The sequence below is a fragment of the Numida meleagris genome, chromosome 11, assembly GCF_002078875.1.
Source record: "Numida meleagris isolate 19003 breed g44 Domestic line chromosome 11, NumMel1.0, whole genome shotgun sequence".
NCBI lineage: Eukaryota > Metazoa > Chordata > Aves > Galliformes > Numididae > Numida > Numida meleagris.
In genome coordinates, this window is record NC_034419.1 from 4,494,321 (window position 1) to 4,521,037 (window position 26,717).

Below are 26,717 nucleotides of genomic sequence, written 5' to 3' on the forward strand. Positions count from 1 at the left end.
ATTGTAATTGTTGGGCATTTTAATAAAACTTAACTAAAATATTGTGTCAAAAGAAAAAAAAACAGCAATATTTAAGGATTTTATTTTTCCAGCATTCACCTGTACCATTTCCATTCTCTGATCTTTTCTTTGATTGTGAGCCACATGAGTCATTTTCAAATTAAAATAGAATGTTGTACCAGGCTGTATTTCTGCTCTGACTTTCCTAGCAACATACGCATGGCTTCAGGAAACCATGAAGTCTAAAATAAAGTTTTAATCTGCTGTTAATAACGTACCAATGCGACTGCAGTAAAAAAATCTGTATAGGAAAGTAACATTCAGAAAGCAGTACTAGTTAATCTTTTTCATAGTCTTTATCATTTTTTCAGGGAAAATCAGAAGTCATTTTGGGAGAGTTTGGTTTTCTTAAATTCTTTTCTTGGAATATTTATTGATATGAAGAAAACATCTTTTTACCATCCGTTATGGGAAGTTTGGCAAGATTTGTGTTCAGGCAGAAATCAAACTGGACAGCCAATAATTTTGAAACGCTTCATATTGGATATTTTATGGCAGATGAAATATAAAATGTTTTAAAAACTCATTATAACATACAATTCATGTTATAGTTTGATCATAAATACTGAAGAAAACATTTATTTTTACAATGTCTACAAAGAAGGCAATGAGAGTTTGGTTAGTTCAGTTTAAGGTCTACTTAATATAAAACTGAAAAAGAAACAGAACAATGTTGAGTTTAATACCAGAAAAATATCTGTTTTCTGCAGCACGATATTCAGATTGCACCATTACGTCAAAATACTTTAGGAAACAAATGCTATACTGTCCATGCGTGAGATGTTAATTAGCCATGTGCTTGATTCGGGTCTTGTATTGTTATTAAGCTTTTGCAGACTTGTCTATGAATTGTTTTGGTTTGACAAGGAAATTATGCCTGGCTTTTTTGTTGTTTTTTTTCTTTTTAATCTGTCTGCCAACTGTTAATATAAATGCACAGCACTAGCAGCGATTAGCACTGCCAATGTTGTCTTTGCAATATCAGTTCCTTATTGGAAGAAAAGTGGCCTTCATATTTCACTTAGGTAAGTGGTTGTATGCACACGTGTATGTCAATGGCCTAAACTGGCCAACTGGTAATTTTTTATTTGTCTTTAGCAGAACAGAAAACTAAATTGGTGTTATATTTGGTAGCACAAATGGATGATGTTTTAATTTAGGATTGTAAATTAAAACAGAAACAATGTTCTACTGTAAAATAAAAAGTGACAGGCAACATTTATGTCCCTACTAAGGGACATGGGTGACTCTTCCTCAAAGGAATAATGCTGAGTGTTCTTGTCAGTTTTGCAATGTTTGCAGTTCTAAATTCTTACATGAGTAATATGAGAGAGTAATCCTTAGGCAAAATTGGAATTATTTTCAAGAAACCCAATAGAAAAAATTAGATTAAAACATGGGTTCTCATCTAGTTTCTAGAACACAAGCAGTTGTCAGCTGTCTAAACTTTGGCTCTTAATGAAATAATTTCTTCAGTTTTACCACTGTGAATTGAGATGCTTTTGTAAACTTATATGTGTGAGATTGGCTACTAACTACAGTAATCAATTTTTAATAGTTAAAACACTAAAAATCTAGAAGGCAAACTGTTGTAAATCTAGGATAAGTTCACGAGTTGCCAGACTCATTATGACAGATCATAATGGGCATTCATGAATGAAAAGCCGTTAATGTAAATTTAATTTATTATTAAATATGGTCAAGTATTTGAGAGCTTTATAGAAATCTCTTGCAGTGTAAGTTATTAAATATCTTGTGTATATATTTTTATATGAGTTTCTGAAGCCAAGGTGTTAACAGTGCTGAAATAAAATGTCCTAGTCACATATTTAAAGAGGCACTATTAAGTACTACAGCTGCAGCAACGATGGACATAGTTTCTTGTGAACACATAAGCAGTTTTCACCTGCTGTTATTTGTGTTGATTCCATACAACGCTGAAGCATTAGAACATCTGCCTTTACTTTCTTATGGACTAGCTATACCTTGTAGAATATTGAGTTGGATATAGGGATTTTGGTTATCAAGTTTGTGTTTTAACTTAATTATCAATGAATATTACAACTCTGTAGTTAAAGAAACCTGTGACATAATTAACAAACAAGATGTGGAGCATAGATTGTTTTAATCACAGAAGTGTTCAACTTGTTCCAGAAGGTAAGGAAAAAACAGGGATTTTTGAATCTTTCATAGCAGATTGTTAAAATACTTTACATATACACTGTACAATAATTCTTTTGTATCAGAAGACTTTCATATGGGGAAAAAATAGTTCTATAAAACATTCCTTAGTTCATCAGAACGATTTGAAATAAAACATGGAGCTCTTTTGATCTGTAGGTTAGCAGAAATAGGGGACAGATTTCTGACCATTCTTGTGATCTTGTACATTCATATTGGTAAAAAAAGGAAACGTGTTATGCCTTATAAAGCACAGAGCAGCATTCTCAGTTTGAGCCTCTCTGTACAAAGCATGACTTTAAGGAGTAGTTATCTCCAGATTTGTTCCTCTTCTTGCCTGAGTACCAATTCCGAAGATTCATACTTTAGTTTTACAGGACAATTTGTTTTTGTTTCTAAGCAATGGATACATTAGACGATAGCAGTTCAAAGCTGTGAGCGTGCAATTTTTGATGGAATTAGACTCCAGGACTTTTTAGGAAGTGATCACTTTAAGGTTCGCTGATGTCAATAAACTCTTTCTCTGGGGGAGGGCCACCTCGGTACCAGCTGCAAGTGCCATCACTTCTCTTGATACAGGCGTAATGCTTGGCTTGGTGCCCGTATAGCTTTCTTTCTATCAGCCAGTCTGTCCAGAGGCACTCATTTGGTGCAGTGATTGAGCAGGGCACCATGTAGCAGGTAGTAATCTAAACGTGAAACAGTACATTAATTCAGTATATTGAAGGTTTCTTAAAAAGCAATAAAATACATGGTGTCTAAGAGCACAGTTTCCACCAGTGAAAAATGCTCTTTCCTGAAAGGTGAGCTCCACTACTAAAGAATATTTTGTTGAATACTTACTTTGCAGCCACAGCCCATTTGATATCTCTGGTTAAGACTCTTCTTTTGAGATAAGGATAAATCATCCCATGGTTCAATGTAGTTGCATAAATGGATGAGGACTTTACCATCATTTAAAATTTGGCCTACAGCATGGGAAATAAGGAAAATAAGGCAAGCAAATGAAACTGTTTTCTAAATACTGAACTAAATTGAAAAGAAGTCAAAAGTTTGTAACTAATTGCACTGAATTTGTCATACTTGACACACTTTTCAATGAATTTTATTTTAAATGTAAGAACTATCTTTCTGAATAGATGCTAAAGATTCAACAAGGACATTTCTCAAAAGATGCTGGTAATCTGCAAACAAGGGATGGATGTAAATGTGATAATATCTTGGACAAATTACAGGACTCTCTAGGTGTAAATCTGCAGTTACTTACATCAGTGTGGCATAATGTAGGCATCGGTTGCCTCATTAAATACATTTGCATTCATAGGAAAACCGGTACTGTTGCTTTTAAGTGAATGGTGATGGCACGGTTCCTGTTTGCTAACTACATAGTTACTGGTTTCAACTTCTTCTGAAACTGTTTTGATATCTCCAGGAAAAGGATGGAAAACATGTAAGACTGCAGGTTAACTATGGCTTTACACAACTTGTCCATTTAATTCTGTTTGCATTAATTAGAACAAATGTATAGGGCTTTTTTTCAAAGTTAGTGAAATTTGTCATTGAGCAATTACCTTTTTTTTTTTTTAATAGGCACATTAGTTTTATTGTGTTTTACCTGTCAAAAGGTACTGTTTTTTGTTGTTTGCTTCTAGTTTCACTCCACAGAGTGATGAATCAAAGGGAGTATAGACATACTGGACATCCTTGAGCTTTTCAAATCCTTTAAACATCTGAAAATTATCAGAAAGTGAAAGTCAGAAGAGGAAAACGAAATACTGTTGCAAGCAACAATTGAAATAAGTATATGATGCACCTTTTGGAAAAAAAGGCTCTGAAGTTCGATCTTCTAATGAGAAAATACCAACAATTAGGCCCCATCTCTACACAAAATGAATTGTCCGTTATTTTAGAAAGTGTATTATGACTTTTAAAATGATATATTTTTTTAAAAATCTGATTTTTAAGTGTTTTTAATGGTTCTCTAAAGCTTTCTCTTCACATTATATTCTACTCATGTCTTCCATTTAAGGAATGAAACGGACACAGCAGTCATCTTAAACAAGGTGCTGCAGAGTTGAATATTTGAAGATGAAAAATTTATCTTGATCAGTGTAATAGTGTGCAACTTCAAGAACATAAAATATGCTAGGGAATGGAGCATTATTCCTATATTCTGTCAATAGAGCATATTGTTTTTCCACATCCAGTTGATAATTTTGCCCAACATAACCTTCTAACCTGTTAGAAAATGGGAGCTAGCTCTTAGAATTTCTGTCCTGCAGCACCAAAATGGATCGGTTCAGAACCAAAGCCCTTGCAGTGTTCAGATTGTCTGCTCCCTAACCAACATTTCCAGCTATGGCTAAGTGAGCCATTAAAAGATACAAACAAAGTTAGTTATATCCAAATGTGAGAAGGAACCATAAGATGCTAATCAACTTCAGAATGCCTGTCATCACCTAATGTGACATAACTGAAGCCCCAGCACTCCAGGGGCCCTGTTTTGTCACAGCATGCTGTGTGTTGACAGCTGTGGACAATTGCAAGGTTCACAGCTCTCATGGGCAAACTCTCTATTGCAGCTGGCGTCCCTGGAAAATATGTTAATATTACTCAATTTCTCTCAGGAGATTTAAATAGTACAGAGCACTACAGAATACACAGGAATATGTTAGGTTTTTTGAAGCCTTATTTATAAAATTATAAAAGTAATCAAAGGTGTTGTCATTGCTCTTCCCATCCAAAAACATAAGGTATTAATTTGAAATACTTAGTAAAAGATAACATCCTCAAAAGAAAAAAAAATAAAGAATAGCAACTAAAACAAACAGTATCCTGCACAGAACAGCAGTGAAAATAATAGAAAACATGTACAATGATGATGGACAATGTGTCTACTTTTATTAGATAGAAGCCAAACGTAAAAGAACTTCTCAAGAAGATGAAGAACGTGTGTGCTGTAGAGAATCTGCCTCATAGCTAAAACGGAGCTCCAGTTGGAGCCCCAGGGTTTCCTCACTCCCCATAAAAGTCATTTGACCCCTGTCGTCTTTGGAACTGGGATCCCTTGCTTCTGCTACACTGAAATCCACCTTATTTGGGGTGTACTAGACACAGAAATCTAGTACAAAGTAACTGCGTGAACTATGCAAGCATCCTCTGTGTTCACTTTCAGAAACCTTAGATTGGACTGCATTTTGTTGTAGGGTACAACTTTTATTTCAGTATCTCACTACTTGATCTAAATTATCTTAAGAGCTATACGCAGACAACATACATTCATTAAACAGTAATATATGTGTAGTTACTTCGATAGCAACTAATATTGGAGATCTGATCAATATTTAAATGAGTGTTTTGAGTTTTGTTGGAGGTGGAGTTTGATATTAGTTGAATAAAACTATATAGTAAGTAAGGATCACCCTGTGGGCCCTCCTCAGGTTGTTTGTTTGTTTATGGTATTCTAGCTCTGATTTATCTCTGGTTTTGAGATAGATATTTGTTAAACCATTTCTTAAGTTTTTACCCTTCTGTTTAATTCAGTAAATTGTATTTGATCTTCTCCGTCATATTCTCCCAACTCCTGAAAACGTGAATGCTTTCTCAGAAAATGGCTAGGATGGCTTGACCAAATTCTACCTTCTGATATAATGCATTTACACCAGATGCTCTGGTAGGACTTTGTTGAAGGAAAATACACAGAGGAATCAGAATAGAAAGAAGCGAACTTGATAACTCGTAACTGTATGGATACAGGCACTGTCCTACTGAGGGTTGTAACAGATCAGTATACAGCTATTGCTTTAAGATTTTAGAATACTTTTTTAAAAGATTTCATCTTACTTTCAGTGTCTCAGGCATGTTCCTACAATTACATTTTTCTATCTTCTTTGTTTTCTGAGGCTTTTCAGCCATATGTGGGCTTATTTTCTTAGCTTTTAAACAACATGCATCACTGTAAAGTATACATATTGTTGTGTTCAGTTATCAGCTTGAACGTCATCTCACACTCCCACTGTGCACAGACCCCACCCTTTTGTAAATGAAGTCAGCTTAATTCTTTCAGTGGGATTCCATCCGTGCAGCTTGTGTGGAATACACTTAGTAACTGTGCCTATACCGCTTTCACTCGGTAAAAGGTGTTGATTTCATGTAAAACATTAATATCTTGGGCATTACTTTACTACTCTGATAATACAGGACAAAATATTGCTAAAGCCAATAGCACTGCTTTTATATTTAGATGGCTCCTCAGAATGCACACAATTACCAAGTCAATAATAATAATGCTATGAAAACAAATATTCAAACTGCATATAAATCATATATTTTCTTCTCACTTCAATATAATGCTGTAAATATTATCACAATGAAAGAAAATGAAATAAATTGAAAATATGTGGCTTTTAAACATGCCAACTTATAAAAAATGAATAAAACCCCTCATTGTTCATTTTTAGTATTTCTGAAAATGAATATCAAAATCAAAATGAATATTTTTGTCCAGAAATATCCATGTTTTATTTCTAAGCCAAAAATATTGGTTTTAAAATAACAGAAATATATTTTTTGTAACAGCAGTAGCATAAAACAGTCACACTACCACTACGTGTCAAAATACTCAGTGAATAATATAAAAAGAGAGGAACATTTTCTTAATTTACAGTTGAAATAAAATGTAAACTCTACAGATTCTGTGAAAATGACAAATTCTTCATCACAGGACTGAACTACTGGTCTGGAAGAACTCCACTAAACCTAATGGTGACTTTTAAATAGTAAAATGTTGCTGTAAGTTTAGTTTTGCGAGCATTTCTGTAACAGATTACGTGGCCTTATATCTCATAAAGACCATTAGAAACAGTTAAAAAGATAGTACAATGTGATAGATAAAGAACATTAGTGAATATGTCCCCCTATTGGAGTTGAAAAAATTAATGGAAAAATCCTGTGAGATTCTGAATCATATTGTTTTGTGCGCTCCCATTTACTTTCCTAGCAACATTCACACAAATTGTTTTTTCTATGAAGATCAGGGAAGGAATTCTGTTTCTGCATACGTCTGTATTCACTTGTGAAAAGTCCTTTCTATTTCAGCTGGAAATGCTTTCCTCTGCTCAGAAAGTTTATATCAGCCAGTCAGAGTCGCAATACCATAATGCAACATCAGTGGCCAAATATTCACTAGAAACAGAAAATAAGCAAATGCAGTGAATACCACTCGTAAATCTAAGTACATTTTCATACACCCTTCATAAAACAATTTCGAATAAGAAAAATTGTTACAGAAATATGCTTATTCAGTAAGTAGCTGTTTCTCTGACATTCATGAGTTATCTCTTTTTTTTTTTCTTTTTTTTTTTTTTTAACCCCACTCTAATTAATTCTGTGTGAATCACCTATGTCTAACCTTGAAACCAGCTGGATCCTTTTCCAGCTTCAAGCATTTGTAACTGAATTGTAGCAATATACAGAGGTCATCAGTATTGAACTTCAAATTAGCTGAGTGATTCCATGTACCTTTATTTGTTTGATTTCATACCGGATCATTTTGTGGGTATCGAGAGGATCATCACTAGCAGGAACCACCTTTTCACTGGATATTTTTGCTCGAATCACTGTAATAGAGGAAAAAAAAAAGTTTTAATGCTGTAGCAGAAATGCTAAGTCACAGCCTGAACCAGTGATGGAGCACCTGGTGGGAAGGCAGGGCCAACCCAGGGGAGCTGAGGTGCACGCAATGCACTGAGTGACTGGAAGCGATGGAGCCAGGATCCACTGCTTCCCAGACCTCATTTAAGGGCTGGCAGTGGAGGTGCAGGCCTCTCTTGCTGGAGATCCCTGACAACCTGCGGCCTTCCATTGGTAAGCAGCTCTTTTCCTTCATTTCTGTGTCTGCGGTTGCTACTTTTGGGCTTGTTCTCATTTGCTGGTAGCCAAAGACTTTGCCACCCTGCTATTATCGTGGTACTTTCCATCCCATTATAGCATTACAAATGCAAATGAACGTATACCTGATTATACAAGTAACAGCTAAAATTACATTTTTCTTTTACGTTTATTGATTTTAGCATTTTTATTCATACTTTATCTAGAAACAGATGTTAAACCGTGTCACTAGAGTGAGTTAAAGGCTGAAAATAGAAACAAATAGTCTGCCTGTTATATAAATACCTTTGACAGAAGTATGTTCCATTTCTTAGATATTTTCTAGCGCTAAGGCCAAAATTTTTCAAAATTCTTAATGCTATCCTTGAACTATGCTATCCTCAAGTAGAGTAAGGTTGCTAAGCTGAATATGGTTATGGCTGCTGCGATTCTGGAAATCTGAAATAAGTGACCCTTGAGTTTTGACAAAATTGTCCTTCAGGTTGCTAATAACGTGCTAAAATCTATGGTCGTGAAATGCAAAGATAACAATTGCGTTGCATTCACTTTCTGAAGACCATGGATTTTAGCTTTTTATTAGCAACCTTAATTGTACTAGCCTGTAAAATTGAATTATTTCCTTTCTTGACAAACTTCATTTATTTTCTATTCTTAAAACAGGGAAAGTAAGAAATTCTATGATAGGAAAATAGTTTGTTCTCTTATCTATGTTTGCTTTGTGTCTCTCATCTATATTGTTTAAAACATACCAGGGATATTTGGCACAGGGAATAAAAGCATTCTAAGAATATGGTATATTTCATTGAGCCCTACATTGTTCTAGAGACTTACACCACCCAAAAATTATTTATAGCCCAGTTTTGTCTTGGTTCTGGATGACTTTTATTGCAGCTCCTCTGCAGATATGTTACTTGTTAGAACAAGCTATATCTCCATGGAGAGAGAGTGGCAAAGGCCTTAGCAATCAGTAATTCGACCCCACTTCTACTCAAAATCTACCTCACAATTAGGCAGAGATAGATCTGTCCAAGGATGTCTGCGTTTCTTGAAGGTAACAGTTGAATTGCCTCTTCATGCAGGTATCACAGAGACCAGAAATCATTCTTCAGCATAAGAACAACTTCCCAACTCCTGGAGATGCTGTTCTAGAGTTTCACTGTTCTTATAGTGAAATCCTCATACTACTCGTTCTCTTCAAAAAATCAAGCTGATGTAGAGGAAATTTTTTTTTTCCTGTCAAAATCATGCTCCCGCCCACCCCCAAGAAATTCATTCAGTAAATTAACTAAATAAGAGGAACAAGAAACCCAGACTGTGATTTTTCTTACAGCCACATAGAGGCCAGTTTCATATAAAAGCGGGCAATTCTCATTTCCTCACTTATTAGCAGAGAAAACTAGATGTAATAATCAACATGGTGCATATGCCTGCAGCTTCAAAGCTGGAGTCCTCCATCTTTTGGCATGGGGCTTCCTCCTCCCAAGCCATTCAAACTCTTTTAAAGCCCTTTAGACTTACGGATTGGATTGAAAGGAAAGAGTTCTTTTAAGTACGAGCAGCAAATTCTTCATTTTAAATGGTAAATGGCAGCATCTCTTTAATCATCTGCAGATGTGTTATGTTCCCACAAATTAACAGTACTTCTAGGTGCTTTGATCTACTTCCAGACAAAAAGTGTTGTGGATTGTTTGTGCTATACTGCTGGAAGGGTCAGATTAGAATCATGGATTGTTTTGTGCTGTTTTCCTTTACAGAAATACTTTGTAAGAAAAAGTTTTATCATTAAAAATGTTCATTCAATAGAGGGTAAGAGGTGAGATAACAGTTAGGATTTAGACCCACAATTTCCTCGATACCACAATATATTTTATATGCAGGAAATATTTTCTTGCGTACTCAATGCAAACATATGTAGGATAATTAAAACTACTTTCCCCTTTTGCTTAATATTGAAATATTACTAATTTTCATATTTGTATTAAATTCTTGTTACCATCTGACAGGAACATTACGGTTTACTTAAAATAGCTCAAAGAATCTCCATGGAATTATGTAAGGCAGAAAGTATAACATGTTGGGGTTTGTCATTATGAGATCTTTTTGTGGGTATGTAGAGGGAAAAAAAAGAGAAAAAGATACTTGTTTGTTTAAGAGAAAGCTTCCAGATGGTGGAATTAGACCAAACTGAGATGTATTTTTTTTTTTTTTTAATGACAAGAAAGCTTTTACATTAAAGGACGTCTAAATCTTCAGTTATTTGAGTTTTACATTTCTCCTGAAATCAGTTTCAAACACACACAGATCTTTTGGGGCCTTTTAATCCTTCGTATTTTTTTTCTGTTCTTTGATTTTTTTTGTTTTTTTTTCGATCAGTCGTTTAGCTGTCTCCTAAAACCTCTGATTCATGTGGTTGCTTCTGTTTTTAACCACAGTCAGTTCCTGATTTAGCATTCTTGGGCCCAGCCATCTCCTTTTCACTCATGGTTCAGAGAGTGGTTATAACTTTAGATTCCTCCATGTCTGTACTTCTTTTCAATAAATGGGTTCAACTTTACCATTGCTGGGTTGGCTTCTCTGTTTGGCTGAGAACAACCTCTGCATGTTTAGGGCAATAATTTCATTTTATCTTTCAGACAGTTGTTGGTTTCATATGAGAAATTCCATATGAAATGCATATGCATATGTTTTATATTCTAATGCCAGTAATTCAGTCTGCCTCAAATTTGTTCCACATTAAAAATATAGGATGTATTTCTAGAGACATTCATGCTAATATTTCAGTAGTAGGATACTGCATTTGTGCAGTGCTCCCATGTTTTGTAACTCATGGTACTTTTAAGAAATACTTCATGTTTTAAGAAACATCTTGTAGCTGAAAGCTGTGTTGGGTAACTGAAATAGAAATTAATGTGATCAAAGCTATGCAGGGGGTCAGTTAGAGCCTCAGAACAAAAATCCTAATGGCAGCTATTGGCTCCCACTGTCATATTGAGTCCATACCGTCGAGTTGCTGCCCCTCTAAGCAACTGCTGCTTTTATTACTAGGGTCACAGCATATTGCAGTTATAGGAGGGCAGTGTTCTATTCAGTAAATCAGCTTGGCTTTTATACATTTATTATTAGATATCTATTAAGAATATTTTTATTCCTCCTTTCCTAAATAATAATATCTCCCAACCACTTCTACATCAATGGAAGGTAATTTTGAACATCATAAAGGACAGAACTTAGTGTAACATCAGATATCATCACCTCATGTAACAGAAGGCATTTATGTGCATTCACTTTTAAATACATAAGCCTAAAAATAAACATAAAAATAATACAATGGCCAAGAAGAGTGTAAACTCTAAGGATGGAGAAATATGGAGGCAGACACTTGGAGCTTTGAAAACTTTCATCATCTCATTGTTCTCTACAAACACTCTAGCTGAACTCCCTGGCCAAAGTTATCATGAGTGTTAAGATCACAGTAATATGAGAAGTATACACTAGTATTTAGTCATTTTATTTAAGTTGGGCTTAGTTCAGTAATTTTGTTTCCGGGGTATGATTTCTAGAAGACTGTAATATTTTTTTCTGATAAAAAAATTATAAAGGTGATTGGAATAGTAGTAGATGTACTTCCTTTAATTATAGAAATATCCACAGAATGAGAAAATATGTAGCCACGCCCTTCTCGGATGTATTAGGACAATAAAACTGATGTGAGTTGCAACTAGAAAAACTGCAAATTAGGAAAGAAATAGGGGAAGAATCACAGTGAGGTGCAGTAGGTGTTGCTGATGATATTCAGAACTTATGGTAAAAAGTAACTTACAAGGAAAAGAAAAGGAGAGAAAGGGGTGTGGGAGGTGGAGGGAAAAGGGAGAGGGAAGTGAAGTAACTCTCTCCTTTGGCCAGACAAGAAGGGAAGTGACAATCTCTGAAAATAAACGTCCAACCCAGGTATCCAGTGCAGCTGGCAGTCCCTCCTGTGATACTTTTCCCATTGTAAATATGTAGTTGTTATCAAGACCTTCCTGCTTGATAATATTAGTGATACTGATATAATGATTCTGGTAACGCAAATGGAGCCTGCAATGATCAGGAGCAGATGCTGCACAGTGACTGGTTGGAGATTTGTGCATGCATGATATTGTATCATGTTTCTCTAAATAACTGTTACCCACTTTGTTATTCCCTGCTTTGTTCTCAGTTAAATTGTACAGGAAAATGAGTAAGAAGAAAATGCAAGTCTTGTGCTCATAACAATGTCTTCCATAAGAATTTGTCATACCGAGAACAGGAGGGTTTGCAGGTGCAAAGCCAAAAGAATGGCAGCGTGAGCCCAAAAAAACAGAATGAGAAAGGGAAAATTCTGAAAATTCATTTCATTTTCTAAAACATGTAGAATGACTTAAAAGCTGTTATTTCTACCTATCTCTCTGATGACTGAGACTTAAATCAAGCTGTTGCCAGGTGCTGCTGCCCTTGTACTCTTATAGTGCTCTTGTATTGTCCCCTTGTACAGACAAGTGGCAAACAGAGAGAAATCTAATTATTTGTGTTGTTCTGAGGGTGGTTTGAGGATGGCATTCCAAATATATATGGGAACAGATAAAAGAAAGCATTTAAACTTGCATAGAAGAGAAAACAGGATGGTGGTGGTGGTTGTTTCGTTGTTGTTTTTTTTCTGAAATTACATAGCAATCCCCATATGCAGTATGAAATAAAGCAAAGCTGTAGACACAGTATATAAGCAGTAGGTAATTTTGGAAGGCCCTACATTCTAATGAATGTTATATGTTAAAAATGTCCTTTTACCAAAGAGGAGGGGGAAGGCTTCTTACGAAATATTAGTGAAGTAGTTATATTTTTGTATTTACGCTCTTTTTGTAACCCCCACTGTGAGCTGGGTGTTATCTTCCTTCTTAATTGGGTATATCAAAATAGAAATTCCTGATAAATCCTCAGTTTACCTGATATTAATTCTATTTGGTGCTAATACAAATTTGGATTACCTGATAAAGATACGCCTGTCTGCTTTTAAGAATGTAGACTCCTCATTTAAATTAACTGTAAAAGGCTTTCCTTAGTTTTATATGCCTTTACTTATTGTGTGGTATCTTAGTGGAAACTTCCAGAATTGATGCATTAACTAATCAATGAAGTAATCCTGTTGACTTTTATTTGAGTATTTTGTTAAACTATGTTGAAATAACTGGAGGGCACAGTGCAGTGTTGGTAGTGCCACAGGTTACATTAAAACCTGAGCTGAACTAAGCCAAGAATTACATGTGAACAAACATTTGCAACCAGAGCATTGTTTCTCTTCTTTAATCTTGTAGGATTTAAAAATAAAGGGTTTTAGTAACACCCTGTCACACTTTCTTTGTGAGTGATCAGCACAATCCAGGACCACCTCCTCTTTGTAGTATACATGTGCTCAAATAATACGTATTCTGTAGGAGAAGAACGCAGGCAAATCTGGTAATCTGCCATCTTCGGTTTTTGGCGATGAGTTAATTCTGCAGGTTAAGTGCATGAGATTGGAATGAAGTGGAAGCTGGAAATCACAGAAGGGGCTGTAATGTATTCCTTGTAACCAAATTGCTGCTCTAGGTGGAATTTTTGTGTACAGAGTAGTCTGGTCAGCATATACAATCACAGGTCAAAGTTGGTTCCGGTTTAAATCAGACATGTATCTAATTGTCCAAGTATTTAAATAAAGGTAACCAGAATGCAAGCTTAAAGGTTGATAACAGAACTTGCCTCATCTGCCACGTTCACCTAAACTCAAGTTATGACACAATAGTGTTAGGAGTCCAAGATAAAGTCCAAAGACAAGATGTAGATGCAATTTTTAATTTACTTTTTTAGTGACTAGATGCCAGTAAACTTTGGTCCATTCCTACAAACTCTTGGACTAAAGAAGAATATTGGCAAGCTAAGCTGTTATAACTGCCTGAGTAACCCAAGAACACAGTTTTGAATGCTTGGGTTCCATGAGGCAGGACAAAAACTATTATGTATATTTTACATTGGAAACTAGACATTTGATCTGCTTAACTTTTTTGGCAGAGAGGGAAGAGAATTAGCAGGAAGCAGAATAATCTTAACCTCAAAATGGAAGAAGAAATCTGCACAGAATTTGTCCCAGCAGATGAAAATGAATGAAGCCACTTTAAAACAATACTGTACAGGATGTGCTTGGATAAAAAGAAGTACCTAGTTTGTATAAAAGGTTGCATAATTCTTACTAAACACCTCAAAGCAACTTTCCATTTGTACAGCATTGCCACTTTCCTAATGGAACTCTGCCGTATTTCTAGCTACATATGCTGAACTGTTCAGTCATATAACAGGCTTGTCACATTTGCTTATTGTAAAGATTTGGGTTTAATCAATGAAGAAAGCAAATGAACTTGCTTGAATATTCATATATCTGTGTATAGAAAAGATAATTTCTCCAAATACATACAGAAGGAAAAAAGGTACTATCAATACAAAAGGAGCATTATAACTTTGTTAAAAACTTGTAGATGTTGCTCATGCTGACAAAAGAAGGCAATTCATCCAAATTATTATTGATAAAATAAAAATTATTGATTGATTGACATTAAAATAATGCTTGAAAATAAGCAACTATATACCTTACCAAGTTTTACGGATGCTCTGTTATTTTTAAAGCAGATTATTTTAGAGATTTAGAAATAATTTTAGGGGAATTAAGAACTCTATTTCACATGCTGTTCATATAGCAACAGAATGCATGTATCCATTGATGTGGTAAGCGGTTGTGGAATATTTTTGTTTACATAAGCTATTTGGAGCAGGGATTGTTTCCGCTGCTTTTTAATGAACCAAACTAATAAGTAATACTATCCAGTGCCAGCATCATAATAATAATGGTATATTTTTATGGTTTATGCTGGCCATGATTTCTTCTATGTCAAGCAATTCCAGTAAGCTAAATACCACTTCTGCCATAGTTGTACATTACTTTACTCTCAATTGCCTTTTTTTTTTTTTGGCATTTTAATCTAAATTTGTTGGCCACCATCATCACTCTCAAAAATAGTTTGATGTATTTTTTTTCTTCCTGTACTGAAGAGCCTAGATCCTAGGTTGGGGGGAATAGAAGTTGAGTCTAATCTGAAGGAAAACTGGTATATTTTGTCAAAATGGGTCACATAGTGTTCATGGGAAATGAAAGATGGCTCCTATATTGCAGCAGTAGTGCTACCGAATCACTGACAGTAATAGCAGTTTGAGGTATAAAAATACACCACTCTGAGAATAAATCTAACGAATCTGATGATATCTGATGCTGTCATAGGCAAACAGTGCATGTTCCACATAGTTTTTGTCTTTGATGCTTACAACGTAGAGGTGACTACAACTATTCTATTGCAGCATTGATTTCTGATCTATTATGCAAGCTTTTAGTAGTTGCAGACTTCAATAGAGAGGGATAATTATGTCAGAATATCCGCTGAGGTGCTAGTTCACTTTTGTTTTCTGAGTGGAAAACTAACATTAAACACCTATACTTTCTGTTTTCTTGAGCACAGTGTTCTTGAATAACCTTTAAAAAGCTGAAGAAGAGCAAATGTGTTTAGCAAACAGCTTATCTATAAATGTAGATGTCAAGAAGGCTGATTGGCAAGCAGCAGTTTCATTTCCAAACAGTGACCTAATTGAAACTGTTGTTCAACTGTAAAAGAGTGCTGCAGCAGAAAAATTTGTCCAACACTGAGTGAAACTCAAAAAACCTTTTCCTCTGTTTGTAGTATGGATTTCTTAAATGTAAGTATGCATTGTTAATATTCCCTCTTTCTCCTCAATTCCTAGAACAAAAGCCAAGGAATCTATATTTCAGAAGATGTCTATGCTAGTTAGGATGTGAACACAGCATTTTCCTGCTTTGTATTTTAGTTTTCTGATATTCCATTAATAAATGTTCACAGCCATCTGTAAAATAATTAAATCAGTGGCACCATAATGAACTGAAACGCACTTTTTGAACTTAACAAGAAAAAAACATAACTTCATAGACTGTTGGGACGCAAAGGCTTTGGATCTGTACCCACTGAGCTTGTTGAACAATATAATTATAGCAGTCTTTTATCCTCTGCTCTATGGAATATTGCTAACCAGTATGGGTTCTTCTAACTAATTAATATTGCTGCTGTGCAAATGTTTTGGTTACACCTTTCTTCTCTAGATGATGAACTATAATTTTTCAATATCATTCACTGTTATTCATGGTCTTTCTGTTCAGAAAAAAAACCAGAGCATTCTAAAACTCACCTTCTTGAAAAAAATATGTATACTTTTGAAGTCTATAAAGCAGAAATAAATCATTGCTTTATCACTATTTCATATGGATATTAATTTGCACTTATTATCAACTTTTTTCAACATAAATGCTTTTCAGACTTTGATTATTCTTATGTGTTTTACTAGTGGTTGTGCTAGTCTGCATCTAAAATGCATTTCTGTTGCAAGCCTTCAAAATGTAGGAAGCTCATTATGGCTTTCTGGTAGGTCAGGATTTTGTGAGTCCCTGTGTGTTTTTGGCTTGGGATGCAAAAATTCCTTGTGTTGAAGGGAAGAGCTGATTCAGTTTGGCTTCCTTGTTAAACCAGATTATGCAGTCCTTTTGTTACTAATATCAGAAGAATATATTCAATTTGTAAGAGTGAGGTTTTTATAAACTTTCAAATGGAAGAGGTGATTTTTTTTAACAGATATGTGCCAGTCTTAACTTATTTATTACATAAAAAATAACATGATTTCCTAATGTTGTTCAGGGTCAGTTTTATTTTTCTGCACTGTTTTTACAGCTGCTACTCATGTTACCAGAAATATTTCTCTCTACTTCACAAGCCTCAAATACCACATCATTTGACTAGTAATCAACATCTGCCTAATTTCAGCTGAAGAATAACACTCTCTTTATACTCTAAAGTCTGTAGAACAACATACATCATGTTATTGTAGATTTCCATTCATGGCTGCATACCTCTTCCTCCATGCAGAAGAAACCCCGTATTGTTGAAATGCTTTTTAATGAGAAAGTTAAGGATTAAAATTGTTAGATTAATAGGATTAAGAATCTGGCAGTATTTTATGGTCTGTTTTATATTATTTAATCATTGTTCATAAGCTTGCATTTTGTTTTCCACGCAGTGTGTGCAGAATGGTTTTGAAATCGTGGGTTTTAATTTCTTATCCCTACAATGTACGGTTTTAAATAAAAGTAACGTGGATGCTGAATTATCCTATCTTGCACTTCTGCTCAGCAGTAGGTCGGTTTTACTGAGTTACTTTTAAATCAGTGAACTGCGATAGTTTTGTGTTTTTATCTCACAACAAAATACTCAATTAGCTCAGTTGAATTTTTTTCACTAAAGTGTAGTTATTTTATAGTTGTCGCTAATGTTCTAATTGATAAAAGTCTTGTGCTCCATGGATATGGCTCTTTAAAATTCTGTCCTATTGCTCACTGTTTCATGATGCCACCTCATTTTACAGCTTCAACTTTAAAGCTGTCAGGAGTGCTGCCATGAAAATGTTCAGTGAGCAAAGCAGAAGAGAGTGACAGCATTTTTCCAGACCAAACCCCCATTTTCATGCTTAAGTGGCAGGATTCTGAAGAAGATTTACAGCAGATTGGAAATTATTTTTTAAAGTTGCATGATATGGACAATGCGGTCTTACACTGTGATTTGAAAAGTGAGTAAGGAAATCAACTAGACTGGAATTTTGAATTAAGTTCTCAAAATGTTCATTTCTGTCTTAAAAACTGAAGAAGATATAAGGTTATTTGTAGCTTATTATGTTAATAGCTCTTACTTCCAACAGAAAATACTCTACTTATCTAGTGAAGGAATTAAGTGAAGGAAGGAAATAAGTACTGCAATTTATCCTTACTTGTGAGAGAATTCAGAAGGAATTAGCCTGTTTCAGCCCGGGCAAATACAACATGTAGCTTCAGGCAGAGTGATTCTGTAAATCTCTGTGTTCTTAATCTCCAATAAACTCAGAGGATTGTTCTTTTTCTTCCCCATAGCAGCACTGAATTCAATGAACATGAACATTGGAGTGCTTTATTAAACATTCTGCAAAGACAGGTACAAATGCATGTAGTTGCAAATAGTCATTAGCAGCATAGCATCTTTGCAATCAGTGTTGCAATCCACTGCAGGAAAATTCACATCTTTTTTTCTTTTTCTTTTTGTATTTTAGAAAGCATTTTGAAGTTTGGGGCTCCTGATGCCAAGAAACTGACATGTACTGAAATTATAATTTTATTCTAATACATTGGCATTCGCACCTTGAATGGTTGCAGACCATTTTTATTTAAGAGCCTCACCCTGAGTGCTTTAGGAACTTTTTAAAGCTAAATAACTTCCTAGGACTTACGTAGTGTAGAATTTTAAAAGTTTAATTTTCTGATATTAATGTGTATAAAAGTATGCATAGCAGACAAGTAAGAAAAGTTACTGTTTATTTCATGTTTATAGAAGTTATGAAACTTATCCTCTTTTGTATAACTGGTTTTGGTAGGATGCTGCACACCTTTGAGATGAAAATAATCTCTAGATTTTTTTTTAGATAATTCAATAGTTAATGTAATAAAACTCTTTCAATCGCATGCTCTTTCAATGACAGTGATACAAATAGCCTCAAAACTTCTTTTCCTCTAATACTGCTTACAAGAAGCATGCTCGGGTGCTGTACTTTTCCTGTCATTTTTATGTGCATTTTTTCAAGGAAGTGAAAGATTAGAATAGATAAAGTCCAGTATATTATTTCGCTAACCAAACTTAAAATTCCTTGAACAGAAATTCAGCTTTCATTTTTTCTAATTCTTTCCAGTCAGTGCTGATCTGTCCTAGAAATATACCTATGCATTGTTGTCGCTGATCTTTACTCTAGAGGCAGAACATTCACACTCAGCAAGCTTGCTGATGGTACAAAGCTGTGGGGAGTGGCAGTTACACCAAAAGGCTGTGCTACCATTCAGTAAGACCTGGACAGACTGGAGAGTTGGGCAGGGAGGAATCTGATAAGGTTTAACAAGAGCTAGTGTAGAGTCTTGCACCTGGGGAGGAATAACTGCATGCATCAATACAGGATGGGGGATGATCTGCTGGGAATGAGCTCTATGGAGAAGGACTTGGGGGTCCTGGTGGACAACAGGTTGGCCGTGAGGCAGCAGTGTGCCCTTGTGGCTGAGAAGGCCAGCACGATCCTGGTGTACGTTAAAAAGAGCGTGGCCAGCAGGTCAAGGGAGGTGATCCACCCCCTCTACTCTGCCCTGGTGAGGCTACATTTAGAATACTGTCTCCAGTTCTGGGCTCCCCAGTTCAAAAAAGAAAGGTACCTCCTGGAAGGAGTCCAGCAGTGGCCACAAAGATGATAAAGGGCCCGGAGCATCTCCTGTATGAGAAAAGGCTAAGTGACCCGGGTCTGTTCAGCCTGGGAAAAAGAAGACTGAGAGGGGATCTGATTAATGCTTATAAATACCTAAAGGGAGGCAAAAGGATGAGGCCAGGCTCTTCTTGGTGGTGCGTAACGATAGGTCAAGGAGTAATGGCCTAAAACTTGAACATAGGAACTTCCATACTAACATGCGGAAAAACTTTGTTATGGTAATGGTGACGGAGCTTGGGAGCAGTGCCCAGAGAGGTTACGGAGTCTCCTTCTATGGCAATATTCAAGACCCATCTGGATGCCTACCTGTGCAACCTACTGTAGGGCACCTGCTTTAGCAGGGGGGTTGGACTCGATGATTTCTTGAGGTCCCTTGCAACCCATGCAATTTCGTGATTGCTATCAAGCAAAAAAGATCTGCCTCCATTTGGTATGACAATAATGTAAGTGCAGATTATATGCCAAGTACTATAATCTTTCCATGCTATGGAGAAGTCCAAAGGTCTTTAAACAACTCTAAGATGCAAACTGTGTGAAGCCCGTATCTGACAGTGAGGTGCCTGAAAGCATGACCTCTGATTCAAGGATCTAGCCAGGGTCTGCAAATAGACTTCGGTGAGGCCACGTTGTCCATTCTCAAGCAATGGTTTCAAGAGCAGGGATTTGAGTAGCTGAAGGAACTAGGATTGTTTAGTCTGGAGAAGAAGCTCAGGGGAGACCTTACTGCTCTCTACAACCCCCTGAAAGGAGCTTGTGGTGAGGTGGGGGGTTGGCCTCCTCTTCCAGATAACGACAATAGGACAAGAGGGAATGGCCTCAAGTTGCATCAGAGGTGGTTCAACTGGATGTTAGGAAAAAATTATTCTCTGAAAGAGTAGTCAGGCATTGGAACAGGCTGCCCAGTGAAGCGGTGGAGTCACCGTTCCTGGAGGTTTTAAAGAGATTTGCACATGTGGCACCGAGGGACATGGTTTATAGGGCATGGTGATAATGGATCAACGGCTGGACCTGATGAAGTCTTTTCCAGCCTTAATGATTCTATGATTCTTTTCTATGTTTTTTTTATGGAACTCTGTTGCATCCCTGTTTTCAGTGGCCTTTTGTTATGTGATATAGTTGTTAGCATTTGTGTGAATGTTATAGTCTTTAACACAAAGATTAATTACACAGTTGCTTAATTTTGTGTTACACTGTTCGGAGCAAGTAAACTCCATGAGATTAAGCATATGGTGGGAGCATATAACATAGTAAGAATAAAAGTCATTTCACTGTTAGCCTTTTTTTCCCTAAACTTGGAAGAAGTACTGTCTACATTTCTAATAGCTTTTCCAAAGCTGATTCTCCCCATGAGGCAAGCTACTTTCCACTCTAATATTGCACAAATTAAACCACTGCAGTACAAAACAAAATATTATATTGCAGTGAGGCAAAATTGTGTGGCACTGAACCATGAACTTTTTAATTTGAAATCCAATAATATAGAAATCACATATTGCAATTTTACCCCCAGATAAACTGATTTTGAAAAATTCTGGCATGTTTAGATTTTTTTAACTTATTTTTAAATGTGATTAAAATTTAATATATAATCTGGCACATTTTGACAATGACTGCTTGCAGTGATCTTCTGAGATTCTAAAAGGCTTAAAAGGCTGCCAAGCTTTAGCTGTAAAGCTTCCATCATGTTTTGAAATGTGCCATTCTTCTCTGAAGCTATATTATATGTTTACGAGGGCTGTTCTGAAATAAACGCCTCCTTATCTTACATTGGCCCACAATGTCAGAGGCAGATGTTGTTGGTATGGCGGTAGACGTTGAACCTTCCCACCAATATTCCATTACATTTTGTTGCTGTGCTGCATATGGCAGCAGAGCAGCAGTCTGACAGAATGGTGTCTGACATGGAAGTATGTATAGAGCAATGGGGTGAAACTGAATTCCTCTATGTGGAAAAAATGGCACTCGCTGACATCCATCAGTGCTTGCTGAAAGTTTATGGAGACCAAACAGCAGATGTGAGCACAGTGAGGGGGTGGGTGGTGCGTTTCAGCAGTGGCAACAGCAACAGTGGGTCACCTCTGCTGGTGCAGCTTGTTATGAACATGGCATGCAGACTTTTGTTAATCACTGGCAAAAAAATGCAGAGCTAATGGTGGTGACTGTGTTGAAAAATAACATTCTGTATCTGAGAACTTGCTCTATCAAACAGTCTTATTGTGTGTACCTGTTGTCGCTTCCATGGAAATAAATAGGAGGCACTACTTTCAGAGCAACCTACATATTACAATTAAGATCTCCTAGTTTTCTGATTTCTACTGCAGTGTGGTGCCAATGTTCAGTTAAAAATATCGTTTTCAATAATTTTTTAGGAAAAGAAACAACCATAAAGCAGTTGAAATCAGAACGCAGGCATCAGCTCTAAGGACAGGGCACTGGTGTGACATATCTTAGAAGTGTAAAGTATTTAGTTATTTGTCCTGTTATCAAAAAAATAACCTTGCTTTTACTTCAGGGGAGAATACAGCTAGGATTAAAAACAACAGACTTAAGAAAGGAATTAGTCCTCTCTATGTATACAGTTTCTCTCCTGCTTGTGTAATTTGATGAGAACATTGGCTTAGAACTGAGTTCATGAATTACTGAAGTCAGTGGTGAACGGGAAATCTTGATACTATTTGATCAACTCAATTTCATTCATGGCTTCTCTCCAACAACTCAGAGGACACTTCTTATATCGGCTTGAAACTATGGTGCCTTGCTACTGAATATGAAAAGTTAAACAGCCCATTCTTGTTGTGTTTCATTTCCATAAGGAAAAAGCTTCTTGATTTTTTTTACCATTAGTAGTGCAGTGTGTGGAATTGCTATTTAATAAACCTTCCATCTCCATTTCAGGCTAAAGTCCTCTGGAGAATTATAGGTGTTCATTGAGGTTTGAAGGCATTCAAGGTATTTTAGAAGGATCTCAGAACTATTAAATGCAATAGGAATGTATTTCTTTTCTAGTAAAAGATGTCTCTTCATGGCGCTAGGCGCTTCCAGTTGATGAAGATTTACTTCTCTTTGAGCTGAAATGTAAGACTATGGAGAAGTTCAAGAGAACTTCTCAGATTTGTACGAAATCACATTGCCTTTTGGCTAAGCAGGAGAATGAACTAACAGATACACAAATGGCAGGACCAGAATAACACTCATGATTTTTTGTCAGGATCTTCAACCCTCTTAACTGCTGTTCTTCCTACTGAGGGCAACTACATAACACCTGCAGTACTCTTCACTCATTTGCAACTTGTATTTTATCCAGCACCATACCAGAAGCACTCTCTTATTCTACATCTGTCAGAAATCCTATTATTTCTGACAAGTTGCTTAGGCTCTGTGGTAGATATTGAGTATTTTAAAAGAGTAAAGCCACAAAATCCTCCTGACAGGAAAAGACAAAATGGCACGGTACTAATCATTTGAACAAAAGGAAATTGAAAAGAGCTTGTCCCAGACTTAATTCTTTGCCTATGTTTTTTTTCTTGGATATCTCATAGAAATGCTAAGGTTTCTGGGTGCCTTCAAACTTCATTTAGCAGTTCGAGTAATGCCTACAGATTCCATCCCATCTGCTTTCATTCCACCTTAATCACAAGAGATCCTAAAGGAACAGACTTACAGTGAAACTGAGAAATAATGCAGTAACTGATTTACTTATCATGCTCAGTAACCCTAGGAGCAAGACTGAGACTTTGTCTCAGGTTTTACTTAATGTGAAACTTAGAGGCACGGCATGGTTTCTTGGTTTTAGTATGTGATAGGTTTTTATTCTGCAAGGAAATACTTGACTGGGTCTGTGGGTACACAGAGGAATGAACTAACTAAGTGAAAAAGAGTGAATAGTCTCAGTAAGAACCTGGATTGACTTTCAGCTACTAATGATTTTGGTAGGTGGAGAGCTGATCTCTTTGTTTATCGATATTTTGGAAGTACAAATACGTTGAAATTGAAGCACAAATCTTGAAGTACATGGTTCTAATCTTAAATCTTGAGAAGTCTAAGTATAAAATCTTTTATACTATTAGCAGGAGAAATTTAAGATGTACTACTGCATGGGATACTTAACAGCATGGCCATTCCCATTTAAGAACCAAGTAGTGTGAAGGATGCAGGTGTGGCTTCAGACCTGCTTTGCTTCTAAAAGGAAGAACGGCTGCAGAGGCACTGCCCTGATTCCCACTGGGGCGGTGCTTTGCGGGGAAACTCCAGTCTTGTGCTGCCCACTTCCTCAGGACAGCCCCAGCCCTGGCACAAGGGCTGGAGAAGATGCCTTTGCCAAAGTGGTTAGTAGAGGTTTCTCTTACACAGGACAAACTGCTCCACAGGTCTTCTCCTGATCTTTTGAAGCTATTTTGATCTGCTTACAAGATGTATTGTGTCCAAAACAAATCAAGGAATTAATCCATAAATGCTTAGATCAGGTTTTGAGTGTACATATATGCAAATGCATATATATGCTTATCAAAAATATATTTACAAATATTTGATATATGTACATCTGTCTATTGTTTTTTTATACATAGATATTCTATTTTAAAATGATGGATGATAAACAAAGAGATCCATGACACAAGCATACCTTAGGTGCAAGGTACAATTTACTTAAAAAAGAACATTTATGTAAGTGAGAGCTTGAGCACCAAGTCCAAATATAAAGTAGGTTTATTCTACAATCTTTTATTTAAACATAATTAAAAATATATATCTACCACTTCTTATATATGTAAGGGACCTTGTCTTAATTAGAATGGCCAGAATGAATTCCCTGAAGTATACAACTTGTAATAAGTATTTTGAGTTTCCTCCATACTGTGAAATAATTTATTTAGAAAAATCTCAAATTTGTTGAAAAACTTATTTTGTTATGTCTAGGAATGCAGCAGATTAGTATCATTAAGTGTATACATTTATACTTAAGCTTCTGTAAGTACAACTTTATTTTCTTTCACACCTGAACCCCAAGTTTGCAATGCCTGGTGTAGGTAACTCAATGAAAAAGATTGCTTAACACAACCAGATTAAAAAACAATTTAACTGATGGCCACAAATAGAGCTTGGAGTTTGTCATGGCTACAAAGATTTTCTGTCAGAGTATAAAAGCAATTAATCAGTATGCAGAAGGTATTGCCTGCCCCATAGAGATGCTAATTTTGTGACACTTTGGAAACTCATGTTCTACATTTACTGTTCACACTAGATGGAAGCTAACCAGCCTCAGCTTGAGCTAATGAAATCAAAAGACTGCAAAATGACACATTTTCCTATCCCCATGCAGTATAATTTTGAGATCTTTAGTTTCTTTCTATAAGTGTTTTGACAGCTATGAAATCCAGGTATCCTAGACTGGAAAATCCTATTTGTGTAGAAACCCTGTAGCCAAATTAAAGTAAATAAAGGGCATGTCAGTTTCCTGCTCAAGTATTTTTGGAAAACAACAACAAAATAAGATACTGTAGTACAGCAGAACAAAGATCAAATATTTCAACATGTTCTCATTGGGGACTTTCATTTCTTTTCGTTTTGTTTTCCCAGGCTGCTGTAACAACTGTCGATATGCACAGTTATAGTGGATATGTATTCAGATGGAATAGTCTATTGTAGCTACTGTGAACAGTAAGCATTTAAAAGTCCACTTATTGTTTCCTGCTTACTGTAAGTTAGGAGCTAACATAGGTGTTGTTTCTATGAAGGAAAAAAAAAAAAACACCCACTGAATAGTAGAGTAATTTCAACAATTTGTAACCACAAAATGTTCTGGAAAAGAAAAAAAAAATCACGGAAAACAGATCAGCTACTACCACATTTTTTCCCCCGTAGCCATTTGTTTAACAGGGTTTTCTGCAGTCATTTTGTTCTAAAATCCTCTAATAGCCTAAACCACATGGTTAAAAATACTCCTGTACAGCTGTACAAAAAAGAATGCGGCAGTTAGATCAGCTCCGCTTGATTTCCTACCAGCAGTTAAAAGCACATCGTTGTTAATGACTCACCTAAAGCAGAATCGCAGATGAGCTGCTGCGGATGAGCAGGGGCACAGCTGCATGCCTCCACCAGCTCCTCAATTCTGTGGGTCAGCAGCAGAAGCACTGGAAACAACAAGGTACTAAGTACAGGATTCATGCTGCCCTAAGCACAGCTAATCGGTCTGCCAGGAGAAAATGCTTTCTTACTGTTGATTTTATATCTAAACTTCCTACAAACTGTCTGATTTCTTCTGTGTCTTCAATTTCAGCAGACTTGTGTGGTTTAGAAAAGCCCTCTAATGCTCACTCTGAGTATACGCTTATGTTAACTGACTTCTAATTTCCCTGACATAGGAACCTCTTATTTATGGCCCAGACACTAACTCGTAACTCCGCCTTCCTTTAAGGAAAAAGCACATCATTGGTGAAAGTTATTGTACCAGAAGTGAGATTACCTCAGTAAGCACTGCAGCGTTGCTGTTATGAGTCAGTATAACTGTTAATAATCAAAAGCCTTTACAAAAACAGCTTTTACAAGTATCCGCAGTTAATTTCATGATCTGTAGCAGAACAAAGATTTTTCTTTTTCTAGTAAATTTTCTTCCACCCTGAATTTACAGAATAGATCTGCTACCCTCTCTATTTTGGCCAAGAAAACAGCTGTCCTTTTTTTAAACTCTGCTTTCATTTGCAGTCCTTGGTCTTCCCCTGCACTTCTGTGCATTTTCTGAGATGACATTCCTGCTTGCAGGCTGGACAGAACTTCATTTGTGAAAAAAGAAACGTTTCAATGCTCAATTTGTAAGACTAGAACAATTAGCAGTTACATGGAATAACGAATTACAAATGAAAGCTGCAAAAAAAGGCATTTTTTATTTTATCAAGGATTTAATGTAGGTTTAATGTACGTTGGAGGCACAGCTTTTTCTCTGCATTCATTTTCAATAGAAGTCTTGGTCGATGCAGATCTATATCTGCATTTTCTGGCTACTGTTATACATGCAACACACGCATAAATTCAGAAGTTTGGGAATCTTTTTTCAGCTTCAGATCTTTTATTGATATCAGAGTCTGGATAAGCATTCTAAATGCTATAAAGTACTACTTTCATGAGGGAGCAAGATAAGATTTGATTAGAGAGAAATAAATGATATA

The 26,717-nt window shown here is 36.1% G+C and overlaps 2 protein-coding genes across 3 annotated transcripts in view; one reads left to right on the forward strand and one right to left on the reverse strand.

Annotated features, from left to right (window-relative positions):
• Positions 1–26,717, forward strand: part of SYN2 (synapsin II) — a 153,457-nt gene that overhangs the window by 70,066 nt on the left and 56,674 nt on the right. The window lies entirely within an intron of this gene.
• Positions 67–25,912, reverse strand: TIMP4 (TIMP metallopeptidase inhibitor 4). The gene is made up of 5 exons (XM_021409276.1): positions 25,590–25,912; positions 7,762–7,859; positions 3,857–3,971; positions 3,085–3,209; positions 67–2,930 (listed from the first exon to the last, which is right to left on the reverse strand). The coding sequence occupies exons 1-5, from the start codon at positions 25,717–25,719 to the stop codon at positions 2,733–2,735; spliced, it is 666 nt and encodes a 221-aa protein (XP_021264951.1). The 5' UTR covers positions 25,720–25,912; the 3' UTR covers positions 67–2,732.

Coding starts and splice junctions, on each gene's coding strand:
- TIMP4 (XM_021409276.1), bottom strand. CDS start 25,719: ATGAATCCTGTACTTAGTACCTTGTTGTTTCCAGTGCTTCTGCTGCTG. Junction 3,210..3,856: donor AAAACAGTACCTTTTGACAG/GTAAAACACAAT, acceptor CCCATGCTGTAG/GCCAAATTTTAAATGATGGT. Junction 2,931..3,084: donor AAATGGGCTGTGGCTGCAAA/GTAAGTATTCAA, acceptor TTTCACGTTTAG/ATTACTACCTGCTACATGGT.